Source organism: Thermobia domestica, chromosome 13 (genome assembly GCF_964235325.1).
Source record: "Thermobia domestica chromosome 13, izTheDome1.hap1.1, whole genome shotgun sequence".
Lineage (NCBI taxonomy): Eukaryota > Metazoa > Arthropoda > Insecta > Zygentoma > Lepismatidae > Thermobia > Thermobia domestica.
Window position 1 is genome coordinate 91,427,076 of NC_137466.1, and position 23,823 is coordinate 91,450,898.

Consider the following 23,823-nt stretch of genomic DNA (forward strand, 5'->3'; position numbering starts at 1 on the left):
TAAAACTAAGGATAGCAAGTACTTTTAAGTAGGGAAGTAAAATTTTAATGGAAAGATACACAAAATCAAGGGTTTATGGAGTTGTGAGATGTGTTAAATCTTAAAACTAGGATGATTTTAGTATTCGAGGTTTATGTGAATCCTTTTACAGAAACATGTATAGTGGATCTTGTATGGGAGATTTATTATGTATAAATTGATACTTGAAGATAAAGAAATCAAGAGTAGCATTAAGTAGTAAATCTAATAGTATATTCCATTGAAGTTACGTTCTGTATAGCCTCAGAATGAATGAGATTGACTCTTGTCATCCATATTTTTAAAGACTTCTGTGGAAAGTGGTAAAGCGATCAACTCCAGAGTGCAGCTGCTAAGTCGAACTCACACTAAGTAGCCTTGTGGATAATAGCCCCCTATATGTGATTTTTTCTATTCATTCGTCTTCTTTCTTAAGTTGAGTTTTGTTTAACTTTTAAGTAAGGGGCAGTCAAAAAAAAAGCCATATATTCATGTAATAGAGTTGAAAGCTTGATATTTGAGACAAAAACATTGATTGGATACGTGCCAAGAGATAGGTGGGATTAGCATGAAGATGATGGTATAATATTTTATAGGATTACGAAGATTACAATTAATCACCATTGAAATTTAATGGAAAAATAAGGATAATTGCCGCAATAAGGGAGAATCGTAAGAAGAAAGGCATTCGAGCGGATGATTTAGGATCGAAAAAGAGAAGGAAAAAATGCATATACACATTTTGAATCTACAATTTTACAGGCGATGCATTTCTAAGATAAATAATAATAATAATAATAATAATAATAATAATAATAATAATAATAATAATAATAATAATAATAATGAAAACTAATGGCAAAGACATTAAGAAATCGTGGCAAGGTTGCAATGAGCTATCGAATAGAAAAGATCTGATTGCTTTGTAAATCAGACATTACCTGTTGACACAGTTGAGTGATATGCGCCAATAGCTTGTATTGGCGATGTAATCTTCGTAAAGGCGACCTAATATATGTTAGTCACGAATTGGAATTGCACCTAGAACATGGCTGTTTATTTCTGTCATTTCTTTAGCATATAGTAGGACTTTCAACTCAAATAAATAACAGGTATGCTGTTTTAAGGCAGCACTCGTCTTCAGTGTTACCAATACCAATACTTCAGTTTTGTTTGTTAAGAGCAAAGCTTTATTATGTGATTGGTTCATCTTTGGAAATGATACGCCAAAGGACGGAATTTGTACAGGAATATTTATATATTTATTTTTAATTATTGAATACGCAAAGAATTCGTTAATTTCATTACTTTCTTTTTATAAATATTATGTATTTTTGAAAACATTATTGCATTTTGAACTGAAGTGAATTATTAGACGCTTGCTTGAAATTCTGTTTTATATTAACGTTGCTTTTGCTTTCGAGCGATGATAGGAGAGAAGAAAGTATTGCGATCGTGAAGAAAAAAAATCGAAATTTCAACGGATTTATACGTTTCGTGACCCCTGCAAGCCTAAGAAGTAATTTTTGAGTATCTGTCCGTCTGTCCCGACGTAAATGTATTCCCTCGCCTAGAGGCCATACCGTTCCATGTATCCGCACCAAATTTAAACTTAAGATTTTTAAAGGATTCTTTAGGGGTGTTTTTCAAATTTTCATCAGGGCAGACGGTGGCTCAGTGGTAGAAAGCGTACCTCTGGTGCATGAGGTTACGGGTTCGATCCACGGCCAAGTAAATTTATGGTGGACAATATCGCGTCCATGAGTTTTCTCGGGACACTCCAGTTTCCTCCCACTTCCTCATTCCACCAAGTCTTCCATCATCGTTCACTTGTCTTAATCATCCTCTCCCTTAGCCTAAAGGGCATAATTGTAGGACGTTAAACTGAATGATTTCATTTTTTTTTTTTTTAAATTTTCTTCCTACTCCCAAAATTAAGGGTAGTTTACAGAAGGGTGAAAGTTAAAAAATGCGATTTTTCTCAAAAACAGCTGTAATGATTTTCTTTATATTCTATATATCAGTATCTCATTAACAAGCCTATACTGTGATATAAGTCGTTTTTCTAGGAAAAAATTTACAAGTAATAGACGTAACATCTTTTCGGAAGATTTTATCGAAAACGACTCAGGCGATTTTGTTCATATTTCATTAATAACCCGACAATATAGCTTGACTATATTTCATGAAAAAATATACGAGAACTAGAAATAACATTAAGTAAAAGGCTAATAGTCACTGCAAGAAACAGACCACATCACTAGGAAGTACTTTCGAAGAACATCGTCTTCATCTTCAGCCTAGGCACACTTCGAAAAGGATTTAAACCATGGGAAAGAAATTATGGATAGGTAAAAATGCTTAAAAAGAATTTTAAAAATATGCGAAGCAAAAACCTTCTTGTCACTAGAAATAGACATATATTAATAGTAATTCACTTGCCACTGTTCACTTACTATGTTAATAGTTGTTTGTTTCTTGTGGTGACTATTAGCCTTTTACTTACGTTATTTCTAATTATCACCGCTCTCAATACAGTGATAATATACGAGAAGTAGTTTATTCATGCAGGTTAGTTTTTCTCGGGCAATTTTCTCTTAATACAACTTACATGGCTTTGTTCGTATTTTATAAATAAATATTACTTACCTGAAAGTATGACAACTTATTTGTTCTGAAAAAATATACGAGAAGTAGTTTATTCTTAGGAATGAGTTTGTTCAGGCGTATTTTTTCGAAAACTACTCAAGTGATTTTGTTCATATTTCGTAAATAAACATTTCATTAATAGTCTTACAATATGACATGTCTCATTTGTCCTGAAAAAACATACAAGGAATAGACAAAACTCATTTATTCTGAAAAAATATACGAGGGGTACTTTATTCTTGAGTTTTTTTTTTTTCGGACGATTTCCTCACAAAGATTCAGGTGATCTTGTTCATATTTCATAAATATATATTTCACTAATAACTATAATGTTGCTTAAATTAATTCTTACGAAATTATCCTAAAAGGGTAATTTACTCTTAGGATGAGTGTTCTTCGGATGAAGTTTTCTGAGAACTCCATATAATTTTGTTCGTACTTCACAAGAAAATGTTTCATTAATAACTTCAGCATAACATTATTTAGTTTAAGGTATTGAAGCGATCAAGTTTAGTGCAGTATTTCTGTTATAAAAATGTACTCCTGTTTATTATGCATTATAAAAATGCATCTCTGATTAACTACATAGTGATGAGTTTTAAAATTATTTTAAATTGCTTAAATTAAAGCAAAATAAACCTATGGCAGAATTTTACTTGACGTTGCATAGTTGGATCGACAAAAACACCGCCCGCCCGATCTACTGGGAACTGAGGTGGGAAATCTTAAGACATCCGAACCTCTGAGCATAAATTTGTTCTGTGATTACCGCGTATTTGGAGGCCTGATAGGGCGTTACGTGTGGAATCAGATTCCAGTCGGAGAATTGACTGAATCACGAGCCTCGTCAGTTTGTACCGATAGACTTTTCGACCGGCAATCGAAATTTAATGAGATGAGTATAAGAAAAGATGTATTCATATTCTATATATGTTACTTATTTTCAATGAACTGCCACTTGTATAAAATTGTGTATTATTTGTACTTGAGAAACCGTTCAATACTTAATATGCTTGAACGACTAATTTTAAAATTCCATTGTACTGCAATGTCATTTAGTCATTAAACAGTTTGGTCAAGGGTGTTCCCACAATTTAACTTTTACGCCATGTAGCTAAATTGGTTTCCTATTTGAACTGTATATCAACCATTGAGATTGAGGTTTAATCTCACATCCTCAATCTGACCGCGGTTGTTCCTTGATTTCTTCAAACAGAATATAGAAAGGATATCGAGACTCTAAACACTTGTTAAAAGCGTCCAAATAACTTACAAAGATTAATATTAAAATCTTGACCTCGATAGTTATTTTTAGTAGTGTATTATTATGTTCTAAAATGGTTTTATTCTGTATTTTACAGTGCAGGACACCCATATCTAACTGGTCTGGCCATTGCAGGCGGTATTTTCTGTATGGGAATTGAAGGGGCTATTATTGGGCCTTTACTTCTATGTTGTTTGTTCGTAGCTGTTAATATGTCGAGTTCACTGATGAAAGAATCTCCCATGGAATCTCATTTACCAACAATAGGTGTAAGGCAGCTCAAAAGGTAATATCATACCTATTAATTTATCGCTTTTCTCTGTAGGTATTATGTTCTAAAACTTAATAGTGCAATATCATTTTATGACCAAAACAGTGTTATTTTTCTTTCTCAGAAATTTTTACTTTAATTTTAATTACGTATATATCTGCTTGCTGAGGTAAAATGGTTCGCCTAATATGTGTGGAAAAATATACTATGTGCGTCTGTATGTTCAAGTGTATGTATATATATATATGTTTGTTATGTAGACTTCGGTTTATATAAAACTCCACTATTGCATCTTAAACTTCCCTTAGTTCTTGAAGAATGTAAGAGGCTTTCCATACTGATTTTTCTTTCCATTTTATATAATTTACTTTTTAAAAAAATGAAAATAAAACAAAATTACTTATCGAATTTAACATACTTTATACAATGTGTCTGTATGGGTTACAAAGAATCTCAATTCTGGAACAAGTCACGATAGACAATACAATCATACAGTTATTTTTTTCTCTTATTTTTTAGCTAGTCAATAGATTTTAATGCGATTCTGTAGTTGCCTTGAAGATACCAACATGATATTATACATACGCTATTGCCGAACATGAACGCAAATATTCATTGCGACATACTAAACTGACTCGGTGAGCCTTTCTTTAAAATAGCCCAGTTGGTTAACGTAACTCCATAATAAATAAATAAATCATAAAAGCAGGGTTTCGGTAGTGTGGGAACCAGTCTGTCCACTCGCCTCGTCCAACCTGATAAGGGAATATTTGGTTTACAAAATTTTGCATTACTGCAGCATAATGTGAAGTTCTCAGGTGACTTTGAGAAGACGTTTCCCGATATTTAAAACATTACATACCATTCTAACGTATTCAGGAAAATGATTCCATGAATAAGTTGAATATGAACAATTTCATATTTTCTATGGTCTCTAAGAATATAAGTTTTACATCCAGTAGAGTATAGATGTTTCTTTAAATCTTCAGAACAATTGTTTTTAGCTTCTTTCTTACGAGAACTTCCACGTTGACTTCCTTGGGCTACCAAGGTGACTTGCTTGCACAGTTCCTGACACAGCTGGTCTATTGATGGACGTGGTTGTTGTTGCAAATTTCCCATTTCTGTCGCAACTATTATTTCCATGCGATGGTTCATTAAATATACCGTACATATCACAAACTTTACGAGCCACATGACCATTGTATCTGTCTCTGTGTTGAAATCATAACAACCAATATGATTACTGATCTTCAAATACGTACATGTGAGCTGCAGAACCACTCTTTCCACCTTTTCGTTGTATACCAAAGGTATTCGGCATTGATACCAAAGTGTTCTCGGCATTGATTCATGATCCCGGAATTGTAATTGTTTTTAAGCCCATCATTATTTTACGGTCACACTGTAGTTTAGACATCACTTCGAGTATATAAATACAACCCTAGATTCAGAGAAATAACTACTTACCTTGCTTTTAAATTGAAACTAGATTATCTGAATTTCAAATTAGTTACACTCTATCTAAAAGTTACACTCTATCTAAAAGTTACAAGGAAACAATTGATAGCAGGGTAGTAAATAAATTCCTGCATTGAGAAGTAATTACCAAGAAGGATATGATGCAGAAGTTAGAAGATTAAGTTAGAAGTAATTATGTAAATTTTGGTAGTGCTGAATATATCAACATAATATTATGTCGTCTAAATTAAGTTTTTTTTTTTCGAATACATATTATTTAAAAAGAGTTCAAAATCATATGTCGACCTAAATCTATCGCTTTTGCAGAGCGAAACTATATGAATACCATTTCTATTTCGTGCCAATACATATGCTGTAAATAAAGACAAATCATATATTTTCGATTTTTGCAGTACTTTATATTTGCCTCATATTTCAATGTTAGAGAAAATAAATTCAACGATTTTATGGTAAAGCTAAGTCATATGTATATTGTAGGGATAAAGAGAGAAAAATAAGAAATAAAAGCGCTGATTTTGATGTCATTGACAGATGTAATTCAGAATATTTTCATATTTCCTCAGTATGCATGACATAGACACTAGTAAATGTAAAGCATGTTAGCGAATTTATTTTTCTGTAAATATTGCTATTTTACGGAAGACTCCTTTCATATATTGCGCACGTCGTGTGTTGTACATTGCTGGTTCACATTTTTCCTTTACAAATTTATAATTAAGTTTAAGAAAAGTACAAATGTGCTGATTTACTGGATTCATGAAGCAAACACGCATTTCACATTAACTACAACGCAGTGGCAATATCCCATTTTATTGATACCTTAGTGAAGTAATTTGCTTTTTATATACTTCTGCTCATGCGAGATGTTCTCGTACTGCTTTGCATTGCTTGTAGAATGGAATCGTCATTTGTGTGTTTCTTCGTCCTCGTAGCGTTTTGTGCAACTTGACATTCGATCCACACACTTTATGGAGATCAAGGAACAAGTATTCAAAATTTGTTTACGTGAGTTATAGCTCAGAAGAAACTGAATATTTGAATATGAATTGCCTTGAACACAAGTACGTAAATAAGTATTTTTGTATTCGTATATCTTTTGTTCGCTAGTAGCTTTTGATTATTTGCTTCGATGATTCGATATAAACTGTGGAGATTAACTGCGTATTTTTTTCTTAAAAATATTTCTAATTGTTTTACAGGAAATAAATCGTAGAAATACAATAATTGTTATAAATATATAATTGATATTGAATGTAGTTACTTAACATAGATTTTTGTATGTAAATTTCTAAGGAATGCTAGTGTAGAAAATACACTTTAAAGTGAAAGAATATAAGAAAAAATTAATTATAACAGTTCGGTTTGAACTGTAACGCGAACGTATACTCGTATCTCGTACATTATACCTTGTTCTCGATGAGAAATTTCAGGGAGGACGCAGCCACCTAGTGATAAAGCGCAAGGGTCGTCGATTCGAATCTAAATAATGTGAGCTTGTAACGAATAACGAGTATCTTTTTTCTTCCTCATCCGATCAATTCCTTCATAGTCATTAATTTACAATTGTTATTCTTGCTGTAGCCTGAAAACTTAATCATCGGATGCTAAATTAAGTAAATTACATATTTTAAGAGTAAATTTACGTACGATATATAAAGCATACACATTTCAGATGTGTACAATTTTATGCGTATCTGTTACCTCTGAAGAAAATAAAACAAATATCTGTGAGATTCTGATTTAAAGTAAGAATTATTGAAGATGGTGTAGATTGTTATATCAAATGTGAAAAATCTGTGTAAAATTCAAAACAAGAGGGCAAGGAATAGAAAGTAGAAAATACAAAGCGGTATTAAAATAGTTGTGTTGTGTAGTATAGGATTGGGTTCAGTAGTATACATATAGTTTTGTGCATTTTGGGTATAGTAGTGAGGATATTTCATATAGAAATAAGTGATATGTTCCTAGTCTTAAATGACTAGTCATCATCGTAATCGTCCACGACTTTAAAAATGGCCGTGTTAACTATTAGAACAAGTGAAAGCTTCTATTATGCCCACGTGCAGGTAGCAGTAGTTATGTGACTTATAATTTACAGAAGCCTATGGTCGTCAGTAGTAAGTATAGGAAAAACTTAGGTATAGTATTTCACTGATTTAATAAGCGTGTATTATTTTTCTTTGGCTGTATTCCGAGCCATCTATAGGATACTACGAAATACGAATTTCAGAATATTATTGTTACGTATCATCAAATTAAAGACTTCTAAGTAGTGTGAGAATGTATCCTGAAAATGTAAAAACGTTATTTTGAATATTGCAGTACAATTGGTAAGGTCTCAACTATGAATAAGCACAGTAGTGATATATTATTACGTGTACATTATTTATTTTTAGGGGAGCTCGGTCAAAGGCTCAAAAATAATGCACCACAATAGAACCTCAAGATGCATTTAGTCATAGTCTTTCGAGGCTAGAAGAAACATTCAATAATACTTCGGAGTTCATCTGCAGGTGCAATCTTCAGAGTTACAACTGCACTGCAAATGGAAAAGTGTGCTTCAACTTATATTTTTACATTTATATTTTTTGTATTACAAATTTATGTTACACAGTATATATATTTTTGTATTATTAATTTTGTTTGTTTTGTGCATGCTTTGATGTAAAACATAATATTTTGTATATCAGTTATTACTGAAACATATTCTGTAGATATTTTTTGAAGTTCGTTTTTGTTTGCTTATGACTGTTTATTTTGTCAGCTTGGTCTATACATATCTTCCTTCAAGACAGTGTACAGGAGAAACAAATACACGAAGTGCGCTCTACATAATTGATTCATGAAAGATTGGATAATGGAGTTAATGGTAATGCTCACCCCCCTTTTATATATTTCTTTCGCATTTATTTAATGAGTCATATTTGCAGCTGTTCATTAACACATTCAAATCACTTTCGTAGAAATCAATCTGCACATTACCACGTCTGCTTGACGTAAAGGTGGAGGATTTTTTTTCGCACTTTAGGAGTTGAAGTCATTATCATGCTTCATTCCAGATTCGAATTTGTTTTTTCAGCTTTTTGTTAGGTCTAATTGGGTCATGCTGAAATGGTATCCTGGCCGTTTCCTTCTGAAAATTACTTTCGACCTCCCATTGTTAATGTTTGTAAAATAAAATACCTTCCGATGGCGGGTGCTTTATTAATAATAAGTTAATTAAGAATTTAAAATCCTGACAGATCTTCACAAAAAATTAAACGAATACAAATCTTCATTATCTTAACTCAACCTTGTAATTGATTTGAATTCAGTGAAGAACATTCTGAACACATCAGTAATATGATGGAAGTGAAACCTTGTAAAAAAAATACGTAGAGAAATTGTAATATTTTGCTTGAATGTATGCAGTATTCTGCAACATACAAGAAATGAAGGAATGAGGTTGGTAGACGACCGTTGTTTTCTTTATTGAAGCTTACTTTCGTTTCTGCTATCAACCACGTCTTCTCAACAATTACTTCCGTCTTGTAATTTTTTTTTTTTCTATAAAAGTTGAAATCATTTGCTTAGTATTTCCCATATGAGATAGGTAATGATTCTTTATCACACTCAAGGCAGGAAGCAAGAGGACAACATTTACTTTGCTGTTCCGAATAGGTCAAACCTATCGTAATTTTTCACATTTTTGAAGCTTCCTTGCCGTTTCTTTCCCAATTTGCTTTTTAATTTGAAATCGAAGTCATTTGTATTTGCTGTTGATCGTGGTTTCTAATCTTACATTTCTATCATTCAATAAATTTGTGGTTGCCTTCTATTCTTGTACAGCATTTATGTATATTTTACCCTTGATCTTTGTTTAAAACATACTATATCCTGTTAGTTTCAAAACTTCAGCACTGCAAATAAAATCGCACCAATATGGACATACTGTGACATAAAGTTTTAGTAAATCGTATATATTTATCACTCTGTTATTTCTTAAAACTTGTGTGATAAGTGTCGCGAAGAAGCTAAAAGAGGAGCATCAAACAATCTTAGAAATACAGAAATATTATATGTATTATATGTATAACGATATTGAGTGCAAGTAGGTTGAGTGAAGTTGCTAGTAATTGAAGGACAAGATAATTCCTGTAATCCATTGAACTTCGTTAAGTAGTCATTAGTATATTCAACTTACGAAAAATATGTTCCGATCAGTTAGTTGCTATTATGGAGTTTGTCAATTCATAATACAAACCAGGTAAGTATAGCATGTTGTTAATAAGTGAGTGCTTAATTAAATGTGTCTGTAAATGCGTACTTAACATATATAATATGTACTTACATTCAAACTTGAACATTTGAATTAGATTGAGTAAGAATTATGTAATTTCCAAATATCGTGCGATCCTAATTTCAGCAAATATTTAAATCAGAATGTTCCCATGCTTTAAAAAAAATCACGAAGAATATCTTAATTCACGATTAGTGTATTTCGTAATCTTTAGCCTCCCTCAAATTAAAATGTCGTTGTATATACCTGTATCCAAAATAAAAAATAATAAATAAGAAAGAATGACCATATCTCACTCTCCTTTGAAAGAACAATATTTTTATCCATATTTGCAGTAGCACTTGCACGTATTAGATTGCAAAGTGTAAGGTTGATGATAACTTGCCGTTTCAAATTTCACATTCAGTATGAGTCAACTATTTGGCGGAGAGTGTCTTATCAATGAACTGCAATGATGGTTGTTGCCTCAGCAGTTATAATTTATACAGTCGTATTAGTCAATAAGAAGTTCAGTACTACTTAGTAACACTGGATGATAAACTAAAAAATTACATTGTTATTCAGTGTGATATAGGTGTGGAAGCTAATGAGGAAAGAGGAAATAATTTTCATACCGTTTTGTTAACTTATGCCTTAAATCTCCCAAATATTTTAAATACTTGATTTGACTATGACTGGGTCATTGTTGTCTTTCAGCTTATTACTAATGGTCTGTAAGAAGGTTGTACGACGTTTTACTGCTACCCAAGCCTCTGGGATAGCAGGAACATTAATGCACACTACAGCTAGAAAGACTGGCTATTACTTATAAATTTTATCATGGGAATAATGCACACTACAGCTAGAAAGACTGGCTATTACTTATAAATTTTATCATGGGAACGCAAAATGTAAAATCTCAGCAGTAGTAAACCTCGCAAAAGGTAAACCTCCCAAAGTAAGCCTCGCAAAGTATACTCCTCTACTCCATATTAAGCTGGGATCATTAAACAATTTGTAAAAGCCTTCGATAAGGAAACCCCAGCATTCACGTATCTGAGTAGCATTTGTTCTATATTCACAAGCGAGATACTCACCGAGACGCTTGGAGTAGTTGTGCTGCAGTGATTTAATGTTTTTTAGGCAATCATAGGTCAGCAGCTGGTACGTAGCTGGGACTTCGTATAGGTTTGAAATCAGTTCGATTAATTCTCTACTGATTGCTGGGTTAGATGTAAAGAAACCTTTCCTTGTTATTCTTCCTTATAGAAGTTGCCTCTATCACTACAAGAGAGAATGTCGTGATAGAAGACAGAATCAGCAAAGAAATAGAAACATGTTTATATTTGCATATGTAATGATTTGGGGAGAATCTGAAGAAGCACAAAGGCAACTGGATGCTTAGGACAAAGTGTACAGAACAATATGGTCTCCGTATAAACCAAGAGTCATGTTGTACGGTAATTACAACACGTATGAAAATGAGACTGATACTCATAAAACTTCATTATGGCACTAGCAAGACTGCAAGACACAGTATGTTTAGTGAGATATAGCCTAAAGTTATGATTAACTGTTAACACGTTCACTGCGTTACAAGTCACCGGTGGCTCGTGCAATACTTCATTTCTGTGCGGTGCTGTTCTATGCATTGTATTACCCCTGTGCGTTTGTGGTATTTTCGTTTGTACAGATTTTTAACATTACCAGCATCGACGTACTACATGAGTCACCGGTGACGCGTCCTGCTTCGGCGTAATGTAGCTTCAGATTCTGTTAACAGATGGTTGAGTATGTGAATTTGAAATACCGTGCCATCATCTGTGGAGAGAAGCTCAAAGTAAGATTTGACTCGTATAGCACTAAGATCCAAACTCAGTTTTACACTGCCACAGCGAACGTGTTAAACTTCAATTTTTGTATAACTATAATGTACAGAGATGAAGCGTATGTCAATCGGTAAATGACGCGGAGCTGAACAAAGTGAGATGCTTGAGAGTGAATTCTCATGCGTACTTTTCGAAAAATAAATTTTTGTAGTCCTAAAAGAGTATGTCATTCGTTACCAATGATAATTGGTAATTTTTATTTATTTACCATATATGAAGTAAAAACACTGTTAAATACCAGATTGTATTCTCCTCTCTGTGACATACACATATTCCTCACTGAGACGTACATTCTGCTTGTAAAATTGTAAGAAGAAACCTTTGGAAATATCAGAAAGTTCCAAATACCTACGTTTGGAAGTGAGGGCGGATAGCTGAATGAAGGAAGAACTCAGTAAAAAGACTACAGGAAGGAGAAGAATTTTTATCAAACTATGAAATGTGTGATATAAGATACGTAGGAAAGCTAAACTGCTACTGTATAACAGGAACTTTTGATCCATAATAACTTACGCTGCAATAACCTGGATTGGGACCTCGAAAGAGAGTAGGACAGATGCAAGGAAATTCCTAAGAAACATTTTCTGAAAGAATTGACCAAAAAGCAGTGAATAAGAAATAATCTCATCAGAAATACATTCAACTAAGTGTGCACCTGAGAAAGGTAGAAAAACCTATACTACATTGGTATGGAGTGTAGGGAAACTGAAGAGACTGTTATTTAAGAAATTTCTGTTCATGAAAGTGACCAAAGATTGTCTCGAGGAAGATCAAGGAAAGAAGAAAATGGCAGGATTAAGTACAAAGGGCTGTATAAAGATGCAGAAAAATGATCTATAATGAAAAAAAAAATGGAGTAAAAGAAGTCCTTGAAAAGGCCATGTAAACATTAGGGCTTGGCAGGATGCTAAAAGTGAGAATTTATAATAACGGTGATGTAATAATTCATTTAGATCTCTCTGCAAGGTGTAACTTTTGTAGTAAATTTCCGATATTACGTTTGTTAAGTAATTATAAGTACTACTGTAAGAGAAAAAGTCATTAACAAAAATAATGGCTAGCTTGCAAAACCGAATCATGTGATATGGTTGTTTGATTCTAGTATATCCATTTGAGCAGAATGTAATTTAATTTTTTATTTTTAATTAGTTCAAACATCTTGAATTCTTGCCTATTTTGTTTATATTATACCTTTTACAAACTGGATTTGTTGTACAGTGTGTCCGGAAATGCCATCAAAAATCTTCAAAGAATGAGTCGTCACATGAAAAATATTAAATATCAGTGCGTATGAAATTGACTTTTAAAAAAAAGAAGAAGAAGAAGAAGAATATTCTGTGCTTCGAGGCTAATCCTGTTGCCGTCCCTGTTCCACATCAACTAGCACATGAAATCAAGGCTTCAAATACTATGTTGTTTTAGCCGACCTTCATCAGACATTCCGTTCTCGAGTTACGGACCTTTATTTTTATCGTTCTAAGCAAGTTCCGGCATGCTACATTTCCGAAATGACACATGCTTCTATGTTAATTTATAATATTTTCATGTGATGATTCATTTTCGAAAGTGTTGTCTCCGAACACATTGTACTTAAAGGTATTATTCATGAATAATACTACCAGAATAACATAGATGTTTGATAAACTAAACTTGACATATCATTGAATGATTGAAATTTGGATCGCACGTTTTTAATTTCCCTTATTTAGTTTACTATACTTAATTGATATTTGTATGCATTTTAGGATGGATACTGTTATTTAAGAAGTCTTTCGTCTTCACTTTGTCAATTAATTATAACTTAGGTAGGTATTACATTTTTTATTGTCTTTCTGCTTTGTGGAAACAGGCAGCACGCTTATTTTGTACATATTTTATTCTCATGTACTGGCACGAGGAATATGCATTTTAAAATTTCGTTTTCTCTTTTCTTGCCGCCTGAAATATTGCAGAAGGACAAGTAAAAGTTGTCAGTAATATTGTCGAGGGAAATTTTTTAAACAAAATGTAAAATTTACTTGAATTGATCTCATGACGTTAGGCAGTCGTATGATTGTCATGACAGTTACTTAATTGTGTTATCTGCATTAAGGGGATGTCAGCGTATCACACCTTCACTCGTGTTTGGGGTGGTTTCTCTGAATCCTGTAGTATAAGTTTAATATCCTCCATTTTGTAAATAGTATTCCATTTTTATTTTTTGTTTTAATGACATTTTGTTACTCTTTTGATTCCTCTCTAGGTGTCAAGTTTTAGATAAACCACTATTCATATATCTTTTCTTTTTAATAAATCGTTTTTTTTTTTTTTTTTTAATTGAAAGTGTTCTTATTTTTGCAATACTTTTTGTCAGCATTTAATTTTATATTTGTTATATCTGATACAACGTATAAACGAGGGTAATCAAGAAGTTTCCGAACTTGTGGTATAGTTCTGTAGTGATATACATACGACAGCGCTTGCTTATCATTTTGCTTCACATTAGGACTTCATACACGCACACATACTTATTCCATCGATCCTGCAAATGTTGGAAATCCACGTGAAAGGCTTCATGTATGTAATAAATCGCTTTCAGCGTCATTACAGGAAGTTTTCGTTTTCAAGTTGATGTTCTAATAGTTTTATAATTAAATGTTAGTATCATTCTACGTGAATGGTCTTTTATTATTATTTTAACTTTGTTCCACGTCCTTTTATAATCAATGCAGTTATTTAGTACTATGAATTTAAACCTCTTGAAACATAAAACTGGCAAGAACGTTCTAAAATTGTATGCAATTTTGACTTCAAATAGGAAAAAGAAAAACAATTATTACTTAAAAAATAAACAAAAATGCAAAAAAGGTAAACAATTGTTGAAAAAGTAAAAAATTCATAACTAAATATATAAATACCATATACAGTATATAAAGAAAAATATCAAAAATATTTAATTAGAAGTCTGCCGACATATTTAAGGAAGCTTCGAAAACAAAAGCAAGTAAATATTTACTCATCTAGAAACATAAAACGTAAGTTAACTATTGGGATTAATTTCATGTTTGTTATAGCTTTATAGACTCGAATCATCAGAAGCTATGAATTGATAATTTGAATCGGACCCGACCGGGTTATCATATTTTATATTCTTAATCCGATGTCTATTGTCCGATATCTAAAGCAAAGTTAGGTTTCATGTAAATTTTATCGAAGTAATAAAACTAATATATTAAACATTTATTCTTATCTTCTCGTATAGAATCTATTCAGCAGTTGCATAATAATAATTGGTTTGCAAGTACTATGTTCACTCTAGAATTTGGAACCAAGTTTGTAGACTTGTTTGTATTCTAGAAGTAAGAAGACAGAGCGATAAATAAGTATCTACTATGGTCAGCGGACGGATTCCCAACTTCATAGGATGAAAACGAGGGAACTGGTATATATGGATTCTTTTGGAGTTTGGCGATGCATTCGATCTTATGTTCTCCATGGTTTCAAAACGTGTTCTTGAAGGCCATTTTCAGAGCAGAAAACAGCAAAACATTGCTGAGCTAAATTTGGAAAGTAGTGTGGCTAAGTGAAGACAGGAAGCATTTATCGGCGAGAAATTGTACAGTAAGCGATGCGCGGGTCAGTACGTTGTCTGATATAAAACTTGTCCTCTGTGCCGCTTGTCGGATAAGACCGATCGTATGTTGTAAATTTCGTTGTACATTTTCAGTGTAAACATACTGCAAGGCCAATAGCATTCTTTAATCAGATTTGCTGTATTTCATATGATGTTTGCACATTGTTTGAACCACGACATTGCGCTGATTAACCAGGACTTACGTCTAACTCTCACTGAACATTAGTGATACTGCAAGGCTAAACATGATACCGGCAGGATACCATTGATATCAAGAAATGCAACCATGACATATCCAGTTCTATTGTAGCCGCTTTCTAACATGCTAAGTTTTCCATCATTTCATTGCGTACATAATCTTACTCCTAATTCTTCGTTTACCATTTCATTCCTTAGTCGGAAACTTTTTGACTGCCTGTCGTTTTGATGATAAGTTTTAATTCGAATATATTAAGATTACTTTAGTAAAGTTGTTCTAATTGTGCATGATTAAACTTGTCTCTTTCAGAAACAATATGCATTTATATTTCTAATATTAATCTCTTAACGTTTCATAATTAAAACGTTTTAATGTGTTTCATATTTGCTTAATAATTCTGTCTGTAAATATAATAGAACGGACATTTATTATTTTTAAACCGCACTGTACATTACGGTATATATTCACCTAGACCCTATTATTAGTTACATATTTTATAAATGGAAAAGTTCTCTTTTGAGCAACTGTAAGCATTTCTGAAAAGGAATTCTACTCAGTAATAAGTATATAAATAAAATGTGTGGGGAGACATGAAAAGTTTTCAAAACTTCTACACGAAGATGAACTATTACTAGTGTACAGATCAGTCAGCAACTGGAAAATAAATAGTAATAGCGTGAAATCCGTAGTAATATTGTGAAACTTAGAAGAATTTCAATAACATTAGTTTCATAGCTCTTATTGAAAGCTGCATAGATTGTCAATAATGAAATTCAAATCTTTCTGCTTGGATGATTTTAAAGCTTTTAATGCGGTAAAACCGTATCCAAGAGTCGGATATAAGAACTATTTATCATAATATAGGCTTTATGTGTTCCAAACTTCGACATCATTATGTCAGAATAAAGAAAGAATAACAAAGTTGAAATTGATTCATGTTAGATCTTGTGCACTATATGTTCTAGCAGCGTTTACTGAAGATAAGGAGTCCTGCAGAAAGTTGATATTATATAATGTGTCTCTGTTGCGTATAACATAGTAACTTCTAAATGGGGAAGTACTGATTGTTTTGGATTTAATTAATATTAATTGGTCCCCAGAATTATCGTCCATTGTGATGTAGTAAGATAAGATGCGCAAATATCACATTGAATTAAGTCAGTTCTATCATTTATTTTGCGACAGTAAAGCAAAATTAAGACAAACATTGAATATCTATAATCAATCAATAATTTTAAAATGCTCAGATAGTTATTTTAAGAAATAGGGAAGATAAAAAGGCAGAAAGTAATTGTAAGCTCTAACAATACGAATTAAATTTACTAGGTTATATACTGTGATAATAGTTCTTGGTAAGTCCTTAAAAGAGAACATAGTGAAAGTAAATTTGTTGATGACAGATTTATGACATTAAGACTTTAAGGTAAAAAGAGAAGGATTTAATGGCGATATAGACTACATGCCGACCACTTTGCATGCAACTGAAGAAGCTAAGGATCATTATAAGAAAATAGAAAAAATTATAGACAAAAGGGAGAAAAGAGATGAGTTCGTAATCTTAATGGCACATTTCAATGGAGTTGTGGGAGAAGAACAGGAAGGTAATTTAGGATTAGGCGAAAGGAAATTTAGGAGAGAAACTGGTCAATTTCTGTAGACAGAATTCACTAGTGATTGGCAACAGTTGGCTCAGTTAGCACAAGAGGGGAAGATATACATGGAAATCCTCAATAGACGGACGAAGATATCAAATAGGCTATGTTATGATTTAGAACAGGTATCGGAATAGCTTGAAGAACGCGAAGACCCTTCCCGGGCGGACAATTTCTCAGACCATAACTTTGTGCTGGCCGAAGTGAAAATTCAGCTGGAAAATGTAACCATAAGAAAAGTAAATAACAGTAAGTTGAATACTTAAAAGTTGAAAAACGAGGAAGTAAGAAATATCTTCATAGAAAACTTCGAAGAAAAGTACTCAAACGAAGAAGGTTAGGTACAAGTAGTAACAAATGTTGAAAACATATTAAATTTTGCATATAGCAGCCTGCAGAGGAAGTATTATAGTAGGTTTCCGCAAACACAAAACACCTAAGAAATCACGAGTTACAGAACATGAAAGGGCGAAAAGATGTACGGGAAGTTTAACAACGAGTTACGAAGAAAAACAAGAGCAAGGGAAGAGTTTCACAAAAAAAAATATGAGGAAAGAAGAATTAAAAAGAATTGGGAAATAGGAAATGTACAAGGAGGTGAAATCTATTGAACTGCAGAGGAAACAGGGGGATCACGATGGTTTAGAAAACAAGAATGGGAAGGTAGTCAGCGAGAGAAGTAAAGTCGTAGGATGTTGGAAAGAATATGTTGAGGAGTTATACGATAGTAGGGTAAACCACGTAATCTATGTATTGAAGTAGAAAATGAAGTATGCGAGATGGTAAAGGGTCTAATATTCTTCGGGACGAGTTTGTAAAAGCTATATCCAAGATTGGAAATGGAAAGGCAATCGAAATAGATAATATACCAATCAAATTTATTAAAAATATGGAAATTGTTGTTGGCCGTTCTAAATTAGATGGGTTGGAATGGAAAGATCGAAGTCTCATAAGAAACTTACATAGGAACCAACAACTGTTAGAATAAGAAAAGGAATGACAAAGGAGAGTGCGATTGGAAGGAGAGTTCGATGGAGATGTTGTCTCTCGCCGACTTCATTTAATATCTATCTAGAAGACATAGAGAGAAAGAGCCTACAAGATGAAGACATTTCGGTAGTAAGTAAAATGAAGTTTTGCAGATAATACGGCGCTTGTTGCAGAATCTGAAAAGAAAATAAATAAGACGTCAGAAAACTTCTAGAGAGAGCTGTGAAGAATATGGAATGAAAATAAATGGTAGAAAGGCAAAAGCCATGGTAGTTGGAACAAAGTGATCTGTGTCAAATAGAAGTAGAAAGGAAGAAAATAGAACAGGTGACTAGTTTTCGATACCTAGGTAATGTGATTAGTGATAATATATGAAGTGCAAACGTAAATAAAAGCAAGAATAGGATTGACGAAAGAATCACTTAGAAAGAAGAAAACTCTGTTTAGTGAGTCCTTGAATAAAGAGTTGAGACAAAGACTCCTAAAATACTACGTGTAGAGTATTGTACTGTATGGGACAGAAACATTGACATTAAGCAAAAACGATTTTAAAAAGGCTAGAAGCTTTCGAAATGTGGGTATGGAGAAGAATGGAGATAATTACCTGGGTCGAGCTGAAAACAAAGGAAAGGGTGTTAGAAATATTGGGGGAGAAAAGAATAATTTTAGATGTAATTGGAAAGAAGAAAGGAAACTAGTTGGGACATTAGCTGAGAAGGAACTGTATCATGAGGGACGTGGTAAAGAGTATGGTGGCAGGAGAGAGAGGGAGGGGGCAAAGATGGCTACATTTATGGACGATATCAAAACAGAAATATCGTAATTGAAGACAAAGAGGTTAGTGAAGACCGTGGAGCATGAACGCTTCTCAGTTGCGGCAAGTGATCTGCCAATAGTTGCAGAATGCGTATGATAATATGATTGAGTATAAATGCTGTTGTACCTATGTATATATTTCTTTGTTGAATAATGTGTTTTTCTTAGCCTATGCAAGTAAAAGATGTTGAAATGTGAAGTAATTTTAATGACTGCAATTATATCTAATAAATATATAATGGTGTGTGGAATTTACTACAAAATGAAACTAATTTTATTTTCCTTCTAATTTTTCGTAGTATTTCTTTTATTGTGATGGGAGCATAGTGAATAGTATTGTATGTAGGGAAATGCATGGCTTGTGGGTGTTAAGTTAGATTTCTAATTACTGAATATTTGTAAGGTGAACTGCTTATGTTTCCTTTAACTCTATCGGGGTTTCATATGTGTGTTGGGAAGTTTGGCTTGGGTTCTGGATTTATTTTTATATATATTGCTGTGGAAATAGGATAAATACTTGAAGTTTGATTTGGTAAAAGATAAGTAATCGATAACATGGAAGATTCGTTTAAGTAAGTAAATTTATTAATGTGTTTAGTTTCTAAGCGATGGTGAAGTAGAAATTAATTACATGTCAATCATATGTCATTCTGGCATAGGAACCCAATTTTTGTTTGATGAAGAGAAAGTAGAATAATTAAATAACTTCTGTCATTTTATTTGCCCATGATGTTTATTCGGTGCCATTTTAAAACAATGAATTAAAGTAAATATATATGTTTTTAAATAATTTGTATGTAGAACAATTGCATACAGCCACAACCGCTGGAACTTTCTATTATCGATGGAGTAACATTAAAACATTGGTGAACAGAAGAATCTTCTGAAATGTATTTGTTGTGCTCTAATTGTCAGAATATTCCTACGGTTTTATTTTGCAACATCTTTAATTAATAACTTTCGTAAAGTAGAAATCCAGTAAATTTCTGAAATTGTTCAACTTTAGGTTTCTCTCTCATAAGGTATATTGCTCTGTTACAATCGTCTTTAAATGATCTTTTACATAATTATAAGCAGTGAAATAAACCCATATTTTCCATCAGATATTATCTATATGTTCCTTTTCTGTCTTTGCATTTTCATCTCGCTCGTACTGTACACTTTTATCTATTTTTTAAATTAAAAAAAAAATCTTAGTTAACAGGCAACAAAATGCAGGATACTCAAGAAGGTAATTCGATAACGTGTCGTTTAAAACTCTAGATATGTTCATTAAAACTTTTTCCCTAATTTTACTTTTTTTTTTTTTTTTTTTTTTTTTTTTTTTTTTTTTTTTTTTTTTTTAAAGATCTAGCTAGTAAGATACTTGAAGGAAGTGTTCTTTGACGTGCGTACAGTGCAGGGCTTCCGTATCTAGATGTTACTGGAGAAAACCCCATTGATTAAACCAATCTGAGCTCTTCTTGAACCAACGAGGCCAGTGCTTCCTTACCGGTATGTCGCGAACTTTATGAATTTAAAAAAGAAATATCACAAATCATTTAGTAATTAGTGAATCTCAAATCTGAGACAGACTTTACCAATCAACACTTCCAGTAGGAGCAGTATCGTTCGGTATTGCGTAGAGTCACTGCTTCATAGGAACTTCACTAGAAGTCTGATACTACTATAATTTATATTATCATTAGTAAAATATGTTTGTAAATAAATAAATATGAAGTAAGCGATCTCATGGGCGCTCAGTAGAGTATGTTGTCGGTTAAAAAGGAATTGGTAACTACTGCACTAAACCACGCTGTCATAGAAATAATTCAAAGTAAATTAAAAGCCTACTTTTAATTGAAAGTTGTGTGTTTACACATGTAGGTATGGAAGAGAAAGTAAAAATAAAAGAATAAAAGGAACACTGAAGAAGCGTTTTCCTCGCATTACCCATAACGAAATACATTTTTTTTTCAATATATTCATGTAATAGAATGTTTTGAAAAGCTTGAATCACCATTTCTATCGTAGGAAAATATTTAATAATCATTAAACGTATCAAAATAAATTACAGTGTTGATTTGGTAATTGAAAGTTGAGGGCTATTTCTTTCAAGTTCCTATCAGCTGGAAACACAATGGTAAGAATTGTATAAATAATAAAAAGTTACATACGTACTTATGCTACTTATTTTGCAAGTATTGAAACATTTGTTGTATTGGAACACTAATTTTCGTATTCCAACCTTGAAAAATGTTACTACGTGAGTGATAAAGATAGTTTGCACTGAACGACAGTTTCTTTAGTAACGTATGCTGCTTACGCTAGCTTTCGGTGTATACACAGTCACAGCAAAACTAGGAATATGCACCGTAATTTTATTTTATAAGTATTATATTTGTGTGAAGAGAGATGAAATCAGTGGTAGTAAAAGAACTATGGACAAGTATTAGTTTTGTTACTATGTGTAACTATGGTTGCTGAAGAAAGCAACATAGCCAATATGTAATAACATACGTATACCAAACTAGATTCTCAAATAATACTTTCTTTTATCTGCTTCAGAGGTTCCATCAACCGTTATACAATATGTTACATCTCGTAACACTAATTACCCAACATGTTACACGTCATAACATCAATTATCCAATATGTTACACTTCGTAACATCTATTTGCATTAAAACCTTCACTTACAAAGTTCATATAACGTAAACAATAATCCAATCTACCATTAATATCAAGTTTATTTACACAGGCTATATTGCGAAAACATAACTCCCAATATTGCAGAGTATGTTATATACAGTAGACATTTATTGCTCGAGATCCTCTTCCCTTCACTAATAATAACAAGTGCATATATGCATATACAAACAAAATTAAACAGTAACAACATAGATATTTCTTTTTAACTTGATCGTTACACCTATACTATTCTTCTGCATATGAATAAATTAAAGGCATTAATTTTTGATCGTATTTGCGCAGACTCTATCCCAATAACTAACTCCTAATGTTGCAGAGTGTGTTATATACAATAAACATTTACTGCCCAACACCTACGTATTCTTTTGTCAAAATTATCAATTACAGTTTTCAAAACTGTACAAAAAATTACGTTGTCGCTATCTCAAAGAAAACTAAATTAATATAGGCAAACAAAACAACAACAACGTATGTATATTTATTTGTGTTTATGATCTGTGTACCATAAAAGTGTAACTGGGGAAACAACAGTTCTTCACGGATGATCAGATGAATATAAGTGAAAGAATTCAGATGAAGATAAGTGAAAGAATTGATTTTCTTTTATACTGGTCTTTATCTGCTTAGCAAATCGAACTAATGCTACTCTCAATCAAGTAGTTATGACATATAGTTTAGAGCACAAACAAATATCCACTCCGTATATGTTCGTTAGTTAACTGGTAAATAAATGAATGAATTTGATCACGAAGAGATACACGTTAACTATGTGTGAAAGGTAGTTAACCTTATTCAAAAGAATCTAGTTATTCCGAAATTATTAACAAGTGAATACGTATGGAAGGAGTATGTGCGGAGTGATATTCCGCAAAGAGCCTTCTTATATAGGTAAACGTGAATTGTGTTGGGAATTATTATTCCTTTCTGTTTTCTTGACTTAGACATAATGTTGTATTTATATTCATTTTTAACAATAGTAATCAAATTAAATTACTGTAGAATTATTTATGATCTTCCTCTGTATGGATTGACTGTAGTTTTTGTTACATTTTATTACGTTGCTGCATGTTTTTAAATTCTGGAACAAAAATTGTGTTAGCCAAAATTAACTCGTATAACTAACTCAGCATATATTCTACCAAGTAAGAAACTGTGACTAGCATGCGTTTAATTAGAAAGTTTAAAAGTGGGTTCGTACCAAATAAATGTTGATGTTACATCTTGAGTTAATTAGCTATTTCATGCGAAAAGTATATCATGTGTGGTTGCAGCAGTTTCTCTTTTATTTTCTAAAATAAGCAAATACACAGAAATCGGACAAATCTTAACTTTAAAATTTCTGATAATGTCTTCCGCATACACTGCAAAATTCCGTTTGGTTTTGTGAAAGAAACTCATAATACAGGACGCCTTCGAATCGGGTTTGATTGCTGTCAACTTAAACTGGTGTATTTGACCGTGGAATATTGTCCAGCGAGAGATTCGATTCGAAACTTCGGAAAATATTCGTAGCAATTTCAAAGCTTCTCCAAACACTAGACATTTTTGTTTATATATATATATATATATATATATATATGTGTGTGTGTGTGTGTGTGCGTGTGTGCGCTTGCTTTAGATGCGTATCTTCCTTTCTTAAAATATATTCTCACACTCTTGCTTTTTGTCTTTCATCATCACTAGTTAAATGGCCTCATAAAACTACACCAACTTTAACAAGTTTTTGTTAAAATGCACATTGATATGCCTATTCTTACATAATTTAACGAAATCGTTTCAGAAAAGCTAAAAAGAAATAAGCAATACTAGCCATGTTATATCTCTGGCTAGCCCAATAATTGAAGTAGAAAATACTTATTAATCTTCTGTTTCTTAAAACCCAAAATTATACATAATATTCCGCTCCGCATTCCATGAAGTTACCTAAGATGTCAGAAGTCCTTCATTCTAATACTTGCCTTCAACAGTTTTAAAAATAGATTCCATTATATGTAAATGTATTTTTGCTTACTAAATTAAGACTATCCTAATT

The 23,823-nt window shown here is 32.4% G+C and overlaps 1 protein-coding gene across 12 annotated transcripts in view; it reads left to right on the top strand.

Annotated features, from left to right (window-relative positions):
* The window catches only part of LOC145668327 (transmembrane protein 245), an 81,125-nt gene that overhangs the window by 52,772 nt on the left and 4,530 nt on the right, over positions 1-23,823 (top strand). Inside the window, exons 13-17 of one of the 12 annotated variants that reach the window (XR_014128013.1) lie at positions 4,029-4,217; positions 6,617-6,745; positions 8,449-8,553; positions 13,577-13,636; positions 20,450-20,595. Coding sequence is in view for 7 of the 12 variants with exons in the window: in XM_081736068.1 (XP_081592194.1) it covers positions 4,029-4,217; positions 6,617-6,745; positions 8,449-8,530 (400 nt within the window). In the remaining 5 variants the exon portion in view is untranslated. The other 11 variants (XR_014128014.1, XR_014128015.1, XR_014128016.1 and 8 more) reach the window with 11 other exon arrangements.